Here is a 20,493-nt window from a genome sequence, read left to right as displayed (position 1 = left end):
CCAGACCATTTCTTTGCAGGCTTTATTAATCGTAATCTTTTGATTACCAGCACACTGGGTTTGCTCAAGCCCCACTGAGATCTTTACTAGATGTGGATGTGTCAGTACAATGGTTTGTGTGTAAGGCTACACAGTTTTCATGCTTTGGGGAATGAGTCTGAGAACCTCAGTGGGAGCAAAGGGGCTGAAATTATAGTGTGTTTCAGAGCAACAGTGCAAAGTGAAAGAAAGGGGACACACTCAATGATTTTCTTCTCTTTCCTTTAGCAGGCAAGATGAAGCAACAGCTTTGGCTAAGCATGAGAATGAAGATACATTCATTGCAGCACAGCTCCAGCAGACTTTGGCTGACCTGGATGAAGATTTAGAAGGTAGGAAAGCGTGTGTTACCTCTGAAGTGCCAAAGACAGAGACACGGCCAGTGAATGCAGAATCAAGCTGTACTCTTGAGACATCCTGTATGTTTCTCACTGAGATCACGGGGAACAACTCATGAGTGTGTGGTAGAACGTGGTCCTCCCAAAGTGGCTCCTTTGCTTTAGGAGCAGACACCCTTTATAGGCTCCCACTGAATATTTTTCAAACTGCATGTCAGATTGTTGTTGTATTTCAATGTCTTCTACCAAAAAGAGATGAACAGCAGTCAATGGACACATTTTATAGGCCAAATTTAGTATCATTTCACTGACTTCAGTGAAGCTACATCAGTTGTGAATTTAGCTCTGTGTTTAATGAAGAATCCCTCTGTCTTTATTTTATCATTATGAAGTGGAAAAGGATGGAACATTTTTGTACCCAGTGTCTCCTCTGTGTTAACAGGCACATTTAAAAGTTAAAATTGGAAAACATGAAACAGTGGGAAGAGATAAAATGTCATATTGAGCTTCTCTTTTTCCTACTGTGAAAAAAACCCCAACTTCTCTATTATTGGTTTGTCAACAAATGACATTGATTTTTTTTTTAACTTCCCATCTCCATTTTAATACTTCTGTGATGGAATTGAGTCTGATTTGATTTCTTGTGAGTTCTCAGACACAGCCATTCCTTAGCTTGTGTTGCAACCTTTGATTTATACCAGCAAATTTGAGAGGATATATAGCCCTCTTGCACAATGAGGCTTCTGGAGTCACTGGTAATAAAGGGTGAGAAGAATGGAGAAAAAATAAAAGTACTGTTGTTTTTTTTTTTTTTTGCTTGTTCAAGGAAATCCTTCAGCTGGGCTGTTATTACAAACCAGGTCTGGGAAATATAATTTGGAGTTGCTTGCTGTTTCTTAGAAATGTTTCTGCTTTGGAGTCATGTGGTGAAATGTTTATCACTTAGATAAGTTAGTCAAAGATAAGGTATGAACAATAGATGGAATTCTGCTTTCAGCTGCATTTGTGTGTTTCCCACTGGCTGAAGCAGAACTGCAGGAATATTTTGCCGATCCTAATCAGCAACCCGACAATAAGAAGGACCCGGATGTCTCCCTTTTTTGTAATGCAGGCATAAAAAAAAGTCAGTTACTTAATGTGTAACTAAAATACATGGTTTGCTTAAATTTGTACTGGCTGTTTGTGTAATTTATAGTTGTCTTGCCTAAATACTGCCTATATGTAACATTGTATATGTATTTTGCAGCAGTGGATCGTGTCAGTAACTCTGACTCTGACTACACCAGTGAAGCCTTGAACCCACATTTAAGAAAAGTTGAGGCCACCCAAGATGTCTCCATTTCTGTTCCAGTAACAATCATAGATGATGCTCCAGAAATTAGCACCTCTAACTCATATGAAAATCAAGAGGTGGAGATTAAGCTTTCACAGAATATCTCAGCAGACTCTGTTAATGCAAGAAACTTCACAAATAAAAACAACAATGCAGGCTCCTTTGATAAGGGACACACAGATGGTGGAGCTGTATACAAGGACCTAATATATCAGCAACCATCTGAAAATGAATTCATTCACTTGCCTGTGGAACAGAGGAGAGATATTTTTGAATCTCTCACATCCTCCTTTGAAAAAAGAAATGAAAAGAACTTAAGACTGGAACCCTCTCCTAAACATGGTATGAAGTTTGAGGAATGTAAATCCAAGCTGAGTCCATCTCACTCCAAAGCCATGGCTGAAATCAGTACAGCAAAAGAGAAGCTAAATCCAGTTAATGAATGTAGTAGCAGAGAGAAATCTCTGAAAAAAAGTAAATCAGAGTTAGAAATCAAATGGCCACCAGCAAAAACAACGGAAGTAGAAGTCCCATCAACACCCACATGGTGTCATCGTGCCCAGAATTCAGGGTCAAACTACGAACCTAAAATGGGCATGACAACATTTAAAGTTGTCCCTCCCAAACCAGAAGTAAGACATTTTGATAGAGGAGTTTCAGTCTCCACTGGTGCCATTAAGATAGATGAACTAGGCAATCTTATAGGCCCAAACACCAGTGTTAGTAAGCTTGTACAAGGTTTTTCTTCTGATGAAAGTGAGGAAATTCATATTGGGAAAGTGAAGGCATTCTGGAGGTCAAGTTCTATGGAAAAGCAAAGTGATGACTCTGCTGAGAATTTTCCTAAAAAGTCAGCAGTCACCCCAAACTCTAAGCCCTTTACTATAAAACATGAACACAAACCTGTCTGTCTTTCAGCTCCAAAACCTGCAGCACCACAAACTGTTACTACCCATGTAGCTGAAAGACCATCTGAGAATGAGAGGACCAAACCAGCCCTTTCAGTTACCCAGTCCCAGGTAACACCATTAGCAGCCCCGGCCATTAGTAAGGACAAGCTGGAACTCCCGTTTGTAAAGCCGCACAGGAGAACTTCAAGTCAGTATGTTGCCTCTGCCATTGCAAGACACATCAATGCAACTACCTTTAAATCTGACACTATGGAATATAATGAGAAAGATGAAAACAAGCAAGGGGCAGGAGAGGTTAAGAATGAAGCGGAAGTTTCACCAAAAAGATGTATTATTGTGGCCAAATATAGCCCTGTGGAAACAGAATCAGCAGAAACAAGAGAAAGCCTTTCAAGTATTTTTGCTTGCAGTCAGAAAGCATCCCACAGGTTAACACCTGGTGATAATTCTGGCATGGAAAACAAAGTAGTTAATATCAGGGCACCAAATCAAGCAACTACTGTGAGTTTCTATAAAAAGAATGCCAGTGTCCCACTTACTAAATCCTCTTCAAAGGATAACAACAGTGCAGAAGATGATCATGATTTAAACAGCAAGCTAAGTGTAGCAGAGAAAAAGACTGTGTTTGACCAGAAGTGTGAGACTTTGACCCATACTAATTCAGCCTCATCCCTCAAGTCTCCTGATCTCCAAGGAGTCCCATCCTCTTTGAGCTCGTCTTTACGAGTCACTAAATGGCGTCCCACTAATGGTGTACAAGTTGGTTCACTTAAAGCTTCACCTGAGCTAAATGGTGCAGCAGCAAATGCAGAGTCAGGACAGGAGGAGAAACCTGATGATTCAGATGTTAATACTGTTGGTGAACTGGATCTTAATGTGCAGACCAATATTTTCGGACCAAAGAAGAAGTTCAAACCTGTCATCCAAAAGCCAGTTCCAAAAGACACATCATTGCACAGTGCCCTAATGGAAGCCATTCAAACTGGAGGGGGAAAGGAAAAACTCAGAAAGGTAAAGTGGAAACCTTTTTTAACCTGCTCAGACTGCAGAGCCCTATACTCACCCTGTCAGACACCAGAGGTTTGGTAACTTGTACAGCTGCTGGTGAGCCAGAGAACACAAGGCATTTGAAAAATTTATAATGGCAAAATGCAGACCAAGCTGCTGCTTATTCTGTACATCCTGTATATTATACAACATCATGGCTGCTGCACAAGCTGGACAGGCAGAGGGTGCATAGACACAGATAAAGGAGAGGTAATTGAGGTTAGTCTAAGAGCCAAACCCTCATTTCAGTGTGTTATGTAAAAACAGGAACATGGAGAAAACTTGTAAATATCTGCAGTGAAAGAAAATTGCATTTTGTTTTACTAGGGTATAATAGTATGCCACTGACTTCATGCTCAGGGGATATGGACTGCATCTCCAAGTACAGCATTACTGTCTACACATACCCTTACTGTGCAGTGTGAATAAGGTTTTACAAGCAAGCCCAAAAAAAGACAAACTGATTGGTCTTCATAGTTTGCATTCTAGTACAAGTGCCAAAAAGTGTTTCCAAGATATCTCTAAGTAAATATCTAATAACAATGTGAGGTTTATTCCCTTCATATTCTAGGTTTCAAATGGTGCATTAAATGGCAATCATGGGAAACCCTCATATGCTGAGCCAGAGAATGAGCGCTCAGCCCTACTAGCAGCAATTAGAGGCCACAGTGGCACCTCAAAGCTAAAAAAGGTAAGGAATCGGGATGGTAAGTGATCTTTGAAGGGCATTCTATTCCTTCTGAGTGTTTTGAATAAACCCAAATATTCCACAAATTAAACATTGTGCTGCAAAGAGAGAAATTGAGGGGGTAAGCACATGACAGAAGACCAGATCTTACTTAGGCAGACAGCACAGCAGGTTCAACCCTATTCTCTGCTGTAAAATTTAAAGGTATTTTAAATAGTGTGCTTGTAGCTTAGAAAGAAGCACATAGAAATCCAAACCAATTACAGGGAATGTACATAGAAGACATCAAATGTTCATCATTTTCACATTTAGGTGAGGTCTTTTTTTAGTATGGTTTTGGTTGGAAAGGACTGAAGCATTATCTAGTTCCAACCCCTCTGCCTTGGACAGGGACTTCTCCCATTTGACCAGGATGCTCAAGGCCCCATCCAACCAGCCCTCAAATACCAACAGGGATGGGACATCCACAGCTTCTCTGCACAGAGAAGCTGTAGTTTAGGAGTTTGCAGTTGGATTATATATTTGCATTACCTACCCTATATATCCAATCTCAGCTCCCTGAAAACACACTAGGGATTCTTCATACGTGCTGTGTATCTGCTAACACGTATCTGCTAACATGATGCAAGTAATTGATATTGATGTTTCATCAACATTCACCACAGCAGGATGATTCCTTCTCTCTGAAAGATTTATCTAACCATTAAAGCATTTCTTATTCCTAATAGCCAAAACCTGCATTTTTCTAGCCTTAGTTTTCACTCAGTTGACTAATCCAGCCAAAGATGTGTCCTTGGCAAAGAGGTTCCCCTTTCCCTCGTGCAATGACTCAGTTCATTAGCACATATCCAGATAGTTGGCATGAGATAGAAAAATTCTCTTGCCTATGTTAGGGAATTACTTCACCCCTCAAATATCCTACTGCCCTTGCTGCAGGTAGGGCACAGCTTCCTCTGAGCCTGTGAGCGAGATGTGCTAAGCAGCAGCAATCTTCACACATACTTAACTGCATTCTGCATTCATTAGGAATAAATAGCAATTTGTGTAAAAGAGGCTCTGACAATGAAGTCATCACTGAGAGTTTTTTGAATACTTTCCTCTGGCAGAGAAGTTTTTGCCATGATTTTAAAGGAAGTCACCTAGAAACCATATGCTTTTTCACACCATGTCACCTGCACTAGTTAAATCAGTGTGTTTGTGTGTGTACAGGGCACAGTACAGATGTGGTGTCCTTTTCAGGTTGTCTCAAATGTTTGCCTTTTATGTAACATGACATGATGCTCATATATATATTGTGTGTATATATATGTATAGGGAAGGAATATAATACTGGAGCTCTCTGTGGGTTATTTTAGGGGAAATGACCCCTTTACTTTTTCTCCACAGAAGCTATGCTGAAGTTTGTCTGAGAAATGAATTATAATGAATCTGCTTGGAAACCTATTTGGCCTGTAGTACTGAATTTCTTAATAATTGCTGAATCATTGTAATTACTAACAATTCATCATGATTGTAACCAGTATTAATGGAAAAAAGTATATCTTGACACAGTTGATGGAAAAACTGGCTTAGTCTGAAAGACTGTCTTCTTTGCCTGGATGCATTTAAAGTAGGATGAGTTTCCAAGCTGGTAATTTGTGCAGAAATTTTAGTTTCTGAAATTCCATAGAAATACACTTGGAAGAATTATCAATTGATTTTGTCCTCAGTGCTTTCACGCAGCTCTCTCTGGTATTTTATTTTTTTTTAAGTATGGCTGGAAACTTTAGGTTTAATGGCTTTTTTTTCAGTGAAGCTATGTCTGAGAGCTCAGATCTGGAAGACCTTCCCTGTCATCTGAGATTATTTCTGTGCAGCCCAGACTGCAAAAAGTAATCATATTCCTGGGTGGCTACTGCAGCCTTAATATATCTTCCTGATTCCAAAACCCTTGTGGTTGTTTCCAAATTAATACCAAGTCCAACTTTCTCTCTTACCTTGCATGCCAAGAAGAGTTACAGGATGCTGAAGCTCACAGTAAATAAAGATTTAGTTTCTGAGACAGATTCAATGCCAAGTCCTCGATGCTGGTAATCAGCCCAGCTGAGTGATGTGAGTGAGTAGTAACAGATGTTCAACCCCATGAGCAAACAAAAGTTCTATGGGTTTTACATCATCCAAGAAAAGTGAAATCGGGGTACTGAAAGTGAATCTAATGTCAAATAATTACAGTTTAGCCATGCTTGATATTAACTACCTTCTTTCAATTGCATGATGAGCAGATCTCCTCATTGGCCTCCCAAGAGTTGCAGCGTTTTAGGGACGCAGAACAGTCCTTGCAGAAGGCAGAAGACCTTCAGGAAGAGCAGCTGTGTATCCCACCTGCCCCTGCGCAGCCACCACCACCACCTCCCATGCAGCTGTCAGCAGCAGCTCCTAAATCCTCTGCCACAGCTTCAGGTAATCCAATGGAGGCAAGGCAAGCGCTATTGGAGGCCATTCGCTCTGGTGCCGGAGCAGCAAAGTTAAGAAAGGTAAATGTACTTTTATATTTTACAGTGGATGAAGCAACCTATGCTTGCTGTGTTTTCAGAACTATTCTTAAGCTGTTCTAGGCAGACATTTCTTTCTTCCATCAGAAGAAGGTACATGCACTATTTCCTCTAACTGAATCAAAGATGAGGAATGTATTTGAAACCTTTGAACAGCTAATGAAACACACCCATGCATATATGCAACCATGTGAACAGACAATGTGTTTTATTAAAGAGACCATCAAGAGCATGACTATAATTTCATTTTCATGACCTTTTCATTCTGTATTATCTGGGATAATACTGGATGTCCTTTAGACAAGGTGAGCCTAAGAAAGATCAGATATGAGACCCTGAAGCAAATTTATAAATAAATATTCTCTCCTAACTTCTGCAGTGTGTCCTAGACCTTGATTCCCAGCACTTAAGCCTTGATCACATGTGCTGAGAGCTGTCAGTGAAACTGTGAGGTCAATTTAATGTCTGCCTGAACTTTATTAATTGAATTGTGTGTGTTTCACTTTTGTGGTTAGATGTGAATCGGTCAGCTCCCAGATGACTAAATGCTCAGTTGCCTGTGTGTGATTTTTGGTGTAACTTTACTTATCTCTTTAATCAAATTTTGTTCTTCCCTATCTCAAGTTATACGGTGTTTCTTGGGAAAGAGAAGCAGATCAATTGTCCTGAGTGGAGGCATCCCAATATTGCACTGCAGTATCCAAGAATAGACTTTGATCCAAGGACTTAAAGGAATGTAGAAAAGCAGATACAGTTTTCCCAACACATGAGTTAGCTGATACCAACCATAAATGTGTAAATAGACTTTAATCTTGCTCACTTTTCCTCATTTAAATAATTTTAAAATGCACTCAAATTTTAATATTCAGAAGTTGTCAAAACAAAAATCTGGTTTCTGATAAACCAGAAATTCCACAGAATCAGACAAATGGCACAAAACAAAGCAGTGTTTCAGGGAAATTTACATCAGCATGATCTGATTACATCAGGAACCTGGATGTGCAGTTAATTTTTCATGTGAAAAATTACATCTATGTTATGCATACAATTATGAGGAGCAGCTGAGTTCACACTTGGTTTGTTCACCTTGGAGAAGGCTGAGGAGCAACCTCATTGCAGTCACTGCTTTCCTTGAGGAGGGCAGCTGAGGGGCAGGCACAGACTCCTCTCTGTGATGGCCAGCAATAGATCCCAAGGGAATGGAATGCAACTGTGTCAGGGGAAGTTTCTTCAGGAAAAGGTTCTTCCCCCAGAGGGTGGTTGGGCACTGGAAAAGGTTTCCCAGGGAAGTGGTCACAGCACCAGCCTGACAGAGATCAGGGAGCAGCTGGATGATGCTCCTAGTCATATGGTTTAGTTTTAGGCATTCCTGGGAGGAGCAGGGAGTTGGACTCAGTGATCTTTATGGGTCCCTTCCAATTTGAGAAATTCTGTGATTTTAAGACTACAAATTATGAAGAAGTCAGGCCTTTATTTCCCCACTTGACCAATTGACAGAAAAAAATGGGACTTGGACATTGAAGGGCACTTCATGCAGTTGTTTTCTAGATACTTCCAAATTTCTTGTTCTTCCAACTGCATTGCTCTTGCAGAAGTCTCTGAGGGAATCCATAGCTCTACTCATGAAAACAAGTCTTTATCATATCTTTGGGGATTTATTTCAAAACACTTGGATAACCAGTGCAGGTCATGAAAGTACACCAGATAGACGGATGTATTCTGCTAAATACTGTGCCTGTCTTGTCTCATTTCCAAGACAGAATAATTTTTGCTACTTTTGACATTGAAACAACAGAAGAGTACATTTCATTATATAGTTCTCTTATGAAAATAAAAGAGAGCAGTATTTTGTCCAAGACAGAGTATGATTTTCTTATTACTGTGCTGTCCTTCCAGATACTGGATACGCAAGCTAGTCTTATGTGTGCCAAAGTCATCATGACACTTTGACGTCTGAGATCTCAAGCCCTTGATAACTGATTAAAGTAAAAATATTGTCAGATTTCTGAAAAGGCTTTCTATCCAGTGTGTTTTAATATCTCTTCTAGTATTATGCATTATATTGTGAGCCAAATTCTGATCCTTCCCTGCAATTGGACAACTTGGTGAGAGCAAAAGTTGAATCCACAGAGGACAGTGAGCACATAATAACTGAATATCAAGGTTTTCTTCCTTTACCCGTGTCTAAGGAACACTGAGTCTTTTGTAGGCAGTGGCTGACAGGTTGCTTTGTGCCAGGGCTGAAGCAAATTTTTTCTTTGTTTTGCCTCCTCTGTCAAAGTTCTATGATGTTGTGTTTTGGAGATGTGAGCACAGCACTGTTTTTGGCTTTGCTTCCTGGAAGATTTTGGTTGCAGCAACTAAGCAGCAGAGTAGGTAGTTCAGTTCAGTAATGGCATCTGTTTCTCTTCCATTGTCTTCTCAAAGTCTTCTGGGACAAAGACTTCTGACAACAAAGTCATTTATTTAGCTAATATTGTGGAGAACCGGGAAAAATCTATGTTGCTGACAGCAAAGTCATTTATTTAGCTAATAGAGCTGGGAAAAATCTGTGTTGCATAATTATGCGTGACTCGGTGCTTTTTTATGTGGGGTTAGTTGCAATGGAAGTAGATCAAACATAGCTGTCATGGGAAGCAAATGTAAAAAGCAACCAATTACCTAGATAAGGAGCATCCCAACAAACATTTGAGCTCAAGTATTATCTGTGAAAAGGCAGCTCCTCCACTCCTCCCCTGATTACACAGCTGTTTGCTAAAGTCATGAACTTTAAGGTTAAAAAATTCACTGTGCAGGAAATGAGGAGAGAAGTTGCTGCAGGCTGACCTTGCTTAGCTGAGAGTCAGGGTCTGCACAGCACAGTCTCTAATTGGGTCAGCCAAAAGAAACCAGAGCAGAAATAGATGCTTGAGGGAAATGCCAAGTATAGGTAAGATAGTATTTGCATAGCTCTCCTCTCTCTTCCTTAATCCGTTTTTTGGAGTACTGTGCCTGTTTGGGCAAATAAATCACTCTTTGTTTTGAAAAAATAGCTTTGAATTGCACTGTTGCTGTCCAGACTCCTGAAGGAAAATTCTTGCAGGTGCCAAGCCCATTTGAGCCTGCTCAGTCAAGTGGTTCATCCCTAGTGCAGGGCAGTTCAGAGACCTTCCAGAAAGCGGTTACACTACAGATCCTACCCAAAAGAAAGGGAGACATGGATGTATTACAGGAATGGGATGAATTTACCAATCTCGAGAACACCTGACAATGTACAAGGAAGTAACCCTTTTCTCCAGTTTTTAAAATGATCTGTCAAGGAACCTGACAGGTGTTCAACACATCCAAAGTACAACAGCAAGTCAGGGAGGTGGCATCAAGTAAAGCCACCATCCAGGATGGGTTCCCTGGTGCCTTTGGTGGTTACTTATGCAAAATGAACATGTCTCACTAGCAAGGAGGCTCTCCCAGCCATGGGGTCTGCCACACGAGCAAAGGAGAATCAGCTGATCTAGGAAGTAAACAGCTCATCTGAGACCAAATTTTGGCTAATTCTGGTGGACAGAACTCAGGTCATAGAGCTGTACCATTTAATGTTCTGATTTTAAAAGTGAACTAGTGTTTTCCTTAAATTGTGTCAAACAGTATCATATAGTTAAGATCTCTATGTACAGTATTCAACTTCCTTGAAGTTGCCGTCTCATAAAATGCAAAATAATGCAGCTAGATGTCTGAAATTCTCTATATCAATGGATGTGTATTTTTCTGCTTATGTAACTTGCCTTGGGATTTACCATGACTATTTGTGGATAAAAACCATAACTACACATGCAAATAACCCATTAGATGTCTAGCTGTAGGTATAGTTGCAGCACAAGTCCATGCAGGATTAAAAAGGGAACAAAGGGAAGCTATAAAAGTTGCTTTAGCTTATATGCCATAACTCTCTGTACTCAGAGATTTGGTAGAAATATCGCAGAGGAATTTTTCTGGATGTGGTGGGGAAAGCAAGTTATATCTCTGAAGAATAGGCTGTTGCTCTTGGTAAAGGGATTGCTTCAGACCACTTTTTAATGGTATGTGCAAGGGAGATTCTGCAGATTCCATGTATTTTCCAATAAAGATTGTAGTTGCACCGAAGTAGCCTTTTCTGTTTGTTCACTGAGATTTTTAAAAACTAATTTGGCTCCATCACAATTCCCACAAGCATTCATGGTGATGTTTGGCATCAGCATTAGGTCACGTCAGCTCTTGATACGTGCAGTGTATCATTCTGTTGGCAGTCAAAGGAGCCAGGTAAGATAATTACTGCACCAATTGCAAGGAGTCCCTGTGTTCTCTGGGATAATTTGGAGTTGGTTGTCAACAAGTAACGCGTCGATCAGAATTATGTCATGTTGAGTGTCTTCTAGGAAGCATGGCCTAGTTCCATACCTTTATGTCAAGCAGTGGACTATTCTTCTCACATAAGCAGAGAAGTATAATTGTGAATGAACAAATACTGCTTCTTATTATCAGTATCTGTGGGTGCAATGAAAGAAATTACAGACTCAAAGCCACAGTTGATGTATGCTTTGGTGTTCTGGAAATGAGGCAGGAGGCCCAATGATAAGGTTGACCAAGCTTGATATACAGGTAGTCAAATGAGCTTATAAAGTGATTCTAGTTCCCATGCACAGTGAGACGCAGGCATTTGCATGCTGTTACTCTGTTTGAATTGGAAGATAAAACATAATTTGAACTTTTCACCTTGCTAATAATTTATACCATGACCTATTTTTTTCCTCGAGAGTAAGGGTCAAAATGGAAAATTTAGACTTGATCAAATGCATTATTCCTGTTCAGCTTTTGTGGTGACCTTAATGTATATCTCTCTGATAGAATCAAAGCTCAGTAACTTTGAATTTGGAAGAACACCTTAGCATATGTATTTAAAATAACGAATATGCTTAGATGACCCGAGGACTGGGAAGGAAGATAAGCATTTGTGTGTTTTCTTGAATCAAAGCCACCAGGAGTTTCCTTCATTCAATCAGAAAGCAAAGTACTCATCAATTCATTTTCATGGCCAGTGACAGCTAACCAATAGAGAGTAGATTTTGACTGTTGATGTTGCATTAGATGCAACAGATGTAAAAGATGCATCTGCTAAAGATGTTGCATACTTGCAGCCGGGCTTCTGTTCATTCCACAAAATGAAGGAATTTCATAGAAAAATGAATCACCTATGCTCCAGAAATAACACAATTGCAAACATAATACCTAAGGATGTATGAGGTGTGAGTTTTTTGGGGAAGGATAGCACTTTTCATTAAACCAAGTGATATAGCTAGGAAAAAAGGCACATAAGCTTAAGTAGTCTCAAGGAGCAGATGAAGAAACCAAGCTTGAAAACAGCCCCACGGGAGAATGTTTGGTTAACAATGTCAACAGTTGGAGGTTTAAAAATATCTTGAATGATCATGTGCTTTTCTTTCTTACAGGTCCCTCTGCTCGTTTGAATCATGTAAAAACAATAGGTAACTGGAAAATCTAACCCCGTATGCACCCATAATCATCATTCAAAGTCTGAAGTGGCAAAAAACATCAAGAAGTTTAGTTTATTCTCTTGACTACAAGCCAAAATAAGTTGTAGTTAATTTTCTGTGTGTTCCTGCATAATGGTTCTAAGGGGAAAATATGTTGCTCTGCTGTAAAGCTTCTGTGCCAAGGAATTGTGTTTTGCCTCTGAATATTTAAGGTTGCCAATAAACTATTCTTGTTGGCAGGTTAATAAGAATATAAACACTGTGCAGTCCTGTGTTAATACTTAATTGTGTTTATGGGCAAAACTAAAAACTTTGCTAGCTATCTGAAAAGTAATACTCATTTCCAGCTGTTAAAAATATATAACTATTTCAAACTATTCACTTGCTTCTTTATTGATTTCAAGAAGGGCTGTAAGCAATTAGGGTGAAAACCAGAGTAAAGATCTATAAAAAACAATCACAAGAAAAAAGTTATGATACCTAAATTGTCATGTGCTGGGGTCACAGGTTTTTAAAATTAAATTAACTTTGTATCTCTGCTGGAGCTCTGAGAAAGCAGGCAATCAATAATGAATGTGAGACAGTGTCTATTGAAAAGTTACTTATGGGGTATGACGTATAGAATGCTAATGTGCAGAGATATGCTGAACCCTGGTAACAAACATGGAACTTCAAAAATATTGAGCCACCTTAAAGGATCTCTATTTGCAACAGACTGTGAAGGTTATAAATATGATTCAGAGTATAGAGGTCGAAGATGTAGAATTCATTCTGCACTGTAAAATGAAGCAGAGCTGGTTTATGTCAGTAACCAGGACTTTTGTGGTCTATTGTTCAGGTCATGCATAAGTTGGCCCTTGGTTTCTAATGTGTATGGCTGTTGTGTGTTGTCTCACAAGTATTTATAGAAGCATCTTTTTCAAATGTTAACTACTTTGGTAGTTGTTGTTGTACATATTTTGAAAATATTTCATTAAATTGATTAACTTAAAAAGGACAAATGAAAATGCTTTTTCACATTTCCTATATTGTAATGAAACTGAAGAAGATGAAGTTTGTACATTTACATTTTTATAATCACAGACTACAGCAGTGGCAGATTTTTGCTTTAAGTTGGAATTTAAAATGTATAGCTATGGACTGTTGAAAGCACGAAAATATTTAGCCATCTGCATTTAATGTGACTATATATTATAAATTATAAAATAATGATGTCTGTTAGTGCCACAAATAAAAACAAAATCAAAACCTGACATGACTTTAAAGGCTCTTTTTTTTTTTTGGTTAAATATTTGCCATTTACTGAAAGAAATTGGAACTAGAAATGAACTTTAGCAAACCAGTATGCTGTGCTCAGTATCTCAAGTCTAACGTGAAGTATCTCAAGCCAGGAAAGTGCTCACAACTAACAGTTTAGAAGTGCAGTAGAAATCACCATCTAGGATCAATATGTGAGTTATATACATTTCAACAATGATGGAGTACTGGTAATGTTCCATTTCCTCATTAGGGAAGCTAATATATTCAGAATTAAGATGCTCAGTTGCACTCTCTGATAAATAAGATCACCTCTGTTGATTGTGATTATCCTTCTTTTGCCTTTAAAGATTTCTTGGTGGGCTAGCCATCAGAGGCACTACCATGTTGAAAATGTTATCACAGGAAAAGATTCAGTCACTCATAGTTTGATGCTGTAGATATTCCCCAGAGCAGCAAATACTCCTTCCTTGGCTGGCTGCTACAAGGCAAATTTCAGTGCATCTCTCCTTCTGCTTGTTCTTAGTGTTGCCTGAAGGCCCTGTGTGCATAGCCCTTCTTCCTAACACCCTTTTAGTGTAATAAGTTGTATGAGTACTTACTTTTCAATGTAAGGGATTCAAAACTGGATTTTTGGACAATAACATCCTCTGGGTTTCACAGTGCAAAGGTTCTGGTTCCGGGTGCTGGCACTATATAGAACTAAAGTTTCTAAGTTTTATTCATAGCTAAACTTCTGAGTAAAAGCTATAAAAACAGCTACAAGATAAGATGTCATCTTCACTTTGACAGAAAAAAAAAAAATTACAAAGACCCTGATGGCTCAGTCACAACTCAAACTAAAAATGGAGGGGGTGTTCAGCTATATACAGTAGGATTCATTCATTCCCTTCTCATGGTAATGAGACTTACGTCTGCTCTTAAACTGTCATCCAAGTGCTGTTGAACTATTGGTAGGAGCTCAATTTAACCCCAGATGAATTTAGATAAGAAATTAGTAGATTTTGCTGTAAACCTGTTTATAATGAAGTCTAGTTACAGGTGTGACCCTTCCATATAGTAAACTTCTGTTCATGCTTTTAGCTGTAATAATGGTTAGCTCATCCCGAGTTAAAAGAAAAACCTTGAAATGTGTCTGGTAAAGACATGGCCTTCTCAGCAACAAGTATTTTCATCTGTCTGGCTGCTCTTACTCTCCCACGCTGTTTGCTAGTGCAGACACAGCCTGTGTCTAGAGATGCACACGTTGCCCAGGTTACACCCTGACATGTCCTGTCATGGCACAGCTTGCAAGCTCCTTTCTTTTTTGAAGGACTGCAAGAAGGACAGGGAGCTCCCCTTTTCTTTAGTGTCTCTCCACCTAGCTTGTCCTCACATTCTCCTGCCTCAATTCAACCAGAGGAAAGGCTCAGATTCATCCAGCCCTTTATTTTTTTTTTTTTTTTTTTTTAGTAAGAGTTTGGAATTAAGTGAAAAAATGGTATCACCACGGAAACTGAATGGAGAATTTGGGTTTGATATCTTTATTTATTGTGCAGGTATAATTCAATGTTCAGGGCTTAAAGAAATCCAATCTCATGTCTCAAATAAAAATTTCTACTTCTTCCTTCCCTTTCTTTACATGTTTTTATTAAATTTTTTTTAAACTTGAGTTTAAAGTAATTGTCAATCATTAAGTCAGCCATCATTAGATCTCTCTGCCTAGATATTTAATTTAAATAATACTGGTTGTCTGCACAAGCTATTTGATTTAGAGGAGTTCAGTATAGATTCTTTTTTTTTTTAAAGACAGCCTGTTAACATTAGTCATGCAAAGTATTGGACCAAAGGACCTCTTGACATGCACATCAATCTACAGAGTTTCAAACATGGCATGGTTCTACTTCCCCAGCTCATAGTAGTGATTTGCACTATTTATGCTACATTTGCCACAGCCAAAAATTGGCACTTTACCAGTGTGTAGGAGAAAGAAAGAGAACAAGAGATGCATTTATGAAACAATGGAAAACTACACCCTGAGATAGTTTTCCCTCTAACTTCTCCAGAAAAGAAAGAAGCAGTTCTGTTGTTGAGTGCTGCTTAGCATTAAGCACAAGGTTTAATTTGAATCCAAAGATTTGCACAAATCTCGATTTGAATCAGTTTGTCTGAATGAAATGTTTATAAATGGCTCCTTTGTTGGTTCAATATGAAAAATAGTTGTCTTCTGCAACCATTAATTAGCAACTTTTACATATGTAAAGTATTTATTTGTGTGTATTGTTTCTCATCTCTAATCCTCTGTTGGGTTACATATCCATTATATGTACCAATGTGCTTTGCCTAATAAATCTTAACATGTCTATTAAGATTTATTAGACTATTCCCATTGTTCTCCATTTGTTGTTGCTGAGCACACACCATAAAATACTCCATGCCTCTGCTATATTGCTTTAGCTGCCATAATGGCTGCATTTCCCCACTTGCAGAAAATGACCTTTGCAATGATAAAGTTCTTTTTTAAACAAAAAAGGAAACAAATTCCTGATTTTTCAGTAATGTTTACCTGGATTTTGTGCATCACTGTTTTGATCTGCTTTACTTTTTTGTTGCTGAGTATGGTGTGGAGTTTGGTTCATAGCTGATGGCTTCCTTTGCTGGAGAAAGTTTCCCTATAGTTGCCTTCTCAGGGTTGTTCATCAAAGTATGGTAAGATGGTTGACCTTTTCCAAGAGCAAAAAGGTACCTTTTTTGTTATTATTACCAAATATAATTATTTGTTAAATAAATATAATTTGCTTAAATATGTTACATGATGCTGCACCACATAGGAAAATCCCACTATCCTCTGTTTGTCTACCAACTTTTTGTTCTTGTTTAAACAGTTTCTGATTTATTACAGTATTGAAGACTTCAAAAAGAGAGAGAAAATAGAACTACTTAACAGGAATATTGTGTTTTTCACACTTAAGGAGTTTAGGAACAAGCTCCCTTCCATAGTCTGTTCCCTCCCATCACTCATTCCATATGTACAGGAGCACGCGCGTGCAGAGTCTCCTTCATCATTTCAGAAGGTCAGGAATAGTTAAAAAAGCATCTTTACCACGGGATCCTTTTCCATTTTTAACAGTAGCTTTTTTTGTCCTGTAAAATAGGAACTTCCAGAAAGTCAGGGACGAAGTTTTGGCGCAGTCACAGCAGCGATACACAGTCACTGCTGGAAGCAATGACAAACCCAGCTCCATATAATGCTATCTTCAGCCAATTTCTTTTCCTTTGGGTTTTTTTCCTTCTTTCCTTTCTTGTCTGTGAACTGATAAAAGCATGTATGTGCCATGTCTCTTTTCTGAGGTCATTATTGTGCTTGAAGCCCTAAAAGGTTTTCCCCTGAACAAAGCATAGTGGTGTTGCAATTGAACATCAGACTGAAAGAGGACATTTATTCATACACAAACACCACTGTCCAGTTGGCAAGTCAGGAGCTTGAAAAGGAAACCTTATTGAAAGAACAAGACTGTGGAACATTATTGTCTTCTACATCAGAACCTGTGTTTACTGTAACAGGAACAAAGCAAACATAGTGCAAATAGGCATGGGCTTCCTTTGTCTTGTTCCATGCATTCAACAGAGGGGTTTCTGTCAGAAGCACTGGCATCTGTCCCTAGTAGTGCTTGGCACGGGTGAGTGGGTCACAGCTCAAGAGTACTGATTTGGATGGCACCACTGATGGGTTGTGCCACTGGTTTGGGCTTTTTTGGCCTTGTGATAAGCCAAAATGTGGTTTGATTTAGCCAGTGCTCAAGACTGCAAACCAAGTACCTGTGCTATAGCCATGAGCAAAGGCTCCACACGTGGACTGCTGTTGAGATGGAGAGTGATCCATGATCCAGTGTGTGCCAACTACAGCACCCAGATGCCAGTAGCCAGTGCAATCTCATCTTCTTAAGCCAGAGGTAATGATAATGGGGAAGGCAGAGAGAAATGGATGCATCTGCCTTGTGACAGAACCTAGGAATAAGCCACATGTAATTCAAAGAGCTCCAGCCCTCCCTGCCCCAGCAACATCTAACAGTGCAAAGGACATGCAGGAGGTGACTCAGTAAGCATCAGGTCCATCAAAACTAGTGATAGGTCTGAATTTTACAGACAGGACCCTGAAACTGCACATATCTCTCCTGATACAGCTACCTGGTGGGTTAGCATTCCCACGACCAGACTAAAACTCTCCCAGTATAGACCCTTTGCTGATAAAATCCAGCTCTCAGTCCTTCAGTCAGCTCAGGAGGTGGGTGTACCTGGCAGGTTCCCAACCAGCAGCACCAAACACAGAGCAGTGGTTTGGCTGCCTGCACAGTGCATGCTTCCTCATTCATTAGCCTCGCTGCTAATGTTCCAAACTTCCCAACTTATGGAAGGAACTGTCAGAGGCAATTTGCAGGCAGCCAGTGCTGCAAAACTGCAAAGAGTTATATTTTTATGTGTTGATGAATAATTTAGCAACAATTCTGTGTTATGTAAAATTACTGCTTTACTGCTACTGGGGCCAATGTTCGTACAAAGTGTTCTAAGCCCAGTTATACAAGTTAAAGCTTGCTAGTTTTATCCTATGCATCTGTCATTAGAGATAATTTTTCCAGGTTCAAACTGGGAAGTAGAGCAGGTCTTTCATTCCAGGAGAGGGAAGTTCCACATCCTCATTCTCCTTTATAATCCTGATCACCCTACCTATTTCCAAGTGGTCAGATTTGCACTAGGTTGTGCAGTAGTGCTGGTTTTCCCCACAGAGGAGGAGGCTATGTAATACATTTCCATATAAATGCCATGGAAATCATCAATCCTCCAGACCTTTGCTTTATACTACAGAGCAACCTAAGACATATTTCCATGCACCTAATGTGAGCAGGGAACACAGAATATGGGCAGATGTAGATATATCTGGTTTTGGTTTCAAATTGGAAGTTGTTCCTTTGAGATTCCACCTATTTTATAGTCAGAGCAGGATTAAAAGATTAGGGAAAGAAAGGAGTGTTATTGCCACCCAAAAGCACGCTTGTAAGGGTAAAGTGAGATTAACAACCTACAGTAAGTCAATATGGTCCACATCCAGAGATGGAGAAACTCACAGGCTTCCCTAGGACTCTGCATCTCAGCGACTGCTTCTGCCGTGTTCTACAAGTGTTGCCAAGAGATGCTTAGTTGCAAATGCAAATATGTTCAAGGCTGAAGGATCAAAGAGCAATTAAATTAAAAACTGCTGACAGGTCAATCTTAATAGTCATTTCCATGCTGAAATAAGTCAATAATTCTTAGCATGCAATAAATCTTACCACATAAAGGTGGGCTTGCATAACAGGAAAATGTAGTAAAATATAGCAATATATTTTATGCAAATGTTTTTTAAAAGTAATGAGTAGCATGTTTTATTCATCTTGTCCTGGCATCAAAGCGGTCAAGAAGACATTGGACTTCTGGAATAGGTTAATCCTCTCCAGCAGCAGTGTGCTGAGCAGGCAGAATGCCTTCTATTTATATTACTATTTACTTATATTTGTAAATACAAGCCTTAATTGAGCTCCTGAGTCCTGCTGTGTTTGGTACTGTGCAATCACCACATAAGTGACTGTCCCTGCCCCAAAGACCTTTACAAACTAGAAAAGTCAGAAGAGGAGGATGGGAGCAAAGCAGTCGTGTGACTTGCCTGAGGTCACCCAAGTTGTTAGTGGCAGAGGCAGAACTGGAGCCTGGGATTCCTGTGCCATTCTTTGGTCCTGTTTTCCAAGTCATAGAGCTTCCTGGCCTATATAATAAATACAGTAAGTATGGATCGTATAAGAAACAAACTCAACCTCTCTTGGTATCAACCTCTTTTAGTAACTCAACATGCCCTTGTGGTTATATCTGTTCTCTCAAATGCATTAAGTATGAAATATTAGATAATGCTCCTAGGTAGTTGTGCCTATAATGAGATACATCTCCAACAAACACCCAATAGAAGAGGGATTTGGAATCCAGCTGCTAAATTTAAAACAGACTTTCTGTGTGGTAGAAGCTCCCTGATAGTTAAATAGTCAATAAGTCCATCACAGCTTCCTGCCCACCTGTAGCTGCACTGCCCGCTCTTCCCAAGGGAAGATCCAAGAGGAAAAGGTTCCTGATACTGCTGCTCCAGCAGTGCCTGAGTGCCTTAACAAGGATCTTTCTATTAGCCCCTGTGTAAACACAGGATGGCAGCCCTGGCAGGCAACACCAGGTGGAGGGAGCACGTATCATTTTAAATCATTTGCACGTTCTAAATCACCGGGCATGATCTGCGAAGAGTGGATCTTGTGTTACACACTGCACTTGGGAGGCAATGGAGACTATTTCCAGCTAATAAAATTCACAACAAATGATCCGACACAGGAGAAGTCCTGTTCTCAAGGAAAAGCTTTACACCAGCACAGGCTCACAACTTGCCCTTCTTCTCGCAGTGGAAAGACTGAAGATTTTAATCCCAATTCAAAAACAGGTTAAAGCATGGTGAGTAGAGTAATTGCACAGACAAAAATAAAAGGGTTGGGGACAACCTGTACTTCTCTTCATCTCCCTCTTTTTTTTGCCTTGGTGCAGAAGAGCTGCTCTTAGGCTTATGCAGTCTATGGCAAGATGCAGTACCTCTTTTCCAGAGCGTTCTTCCTGGTGCTAACAGACAGCATAGAGCCCAGCCCAGAGCAATAACGTGCTGCATGTTCCCAAAACTGTGAACAAAAGGTGAGGATTTCTTGTTTTCCTCAGAATGCAGGTCTCGTGTTACTTGTCTAAAGATGCAATATGGATGAGATTTCAAAACTAATTTCAACCTGTTCCCTTTGTATACCTTTAAC

General features: G+C 39.5%; 1 protein-coding gene across 2 annotated transcripts in view; it reads left to right on the top strand.

Annotated features, from left to right (window-relative positions):
- The window catches only part of COBL (cordon-bleu WH2 repeat protein), a 157,568-nt gene extending 143,921 nt beyond the window's left edge, over positions 1-13,647 (top strand). For both annotated transcript variants that reach the window (XM_071454868.1, XM_071454859.1), the window contains 5 exons: positions 268-371; positions 1,624-3,632; positions 4,240-4,359; positions 6,618-6,869; positions 12,350-13,647. In XM_071454868.1, coding sequence (XP_071310969.1) covers positions 268-371; positions 1,624-3,632; positions 4,240-4,359; positions 6,618-6,869; positions 12,350-12,367 — 2,503 coding nt within the window. In that variant the 3' untranslated portion in view covers positions 12,368-13,647. The remainder of the gene's footprint in view (positions 1-267; positions 372-1,623; positions 3,633-4,239; positions 4,360-6,617; positions 6,870-12,349) is intronic.
- Positions 13,648-20,493: the final 6,846 nt, after the last annotated feature.

This window comes from Agelaius tricolor, unplaced genomic scaffold (genome assembly GCF_023055355.1).
Source record: "Agelaius tricolor isolate 1412-34295 unplaced genomic scaffold, bAgeTri1.0.p SCAF_2, whole genome shotgun sequence".
Classification (NCBI taxonomy): Eukaryota; Metazoa; Chordata; class Aves; order Passeriformes; family Icteridae; genus Agelaius; species Agelaius tricolor.
Note: the sequence above shows the minus strand (reverse complement) of the source record. Positions and strands in the feature narration are given on the sequence as shown.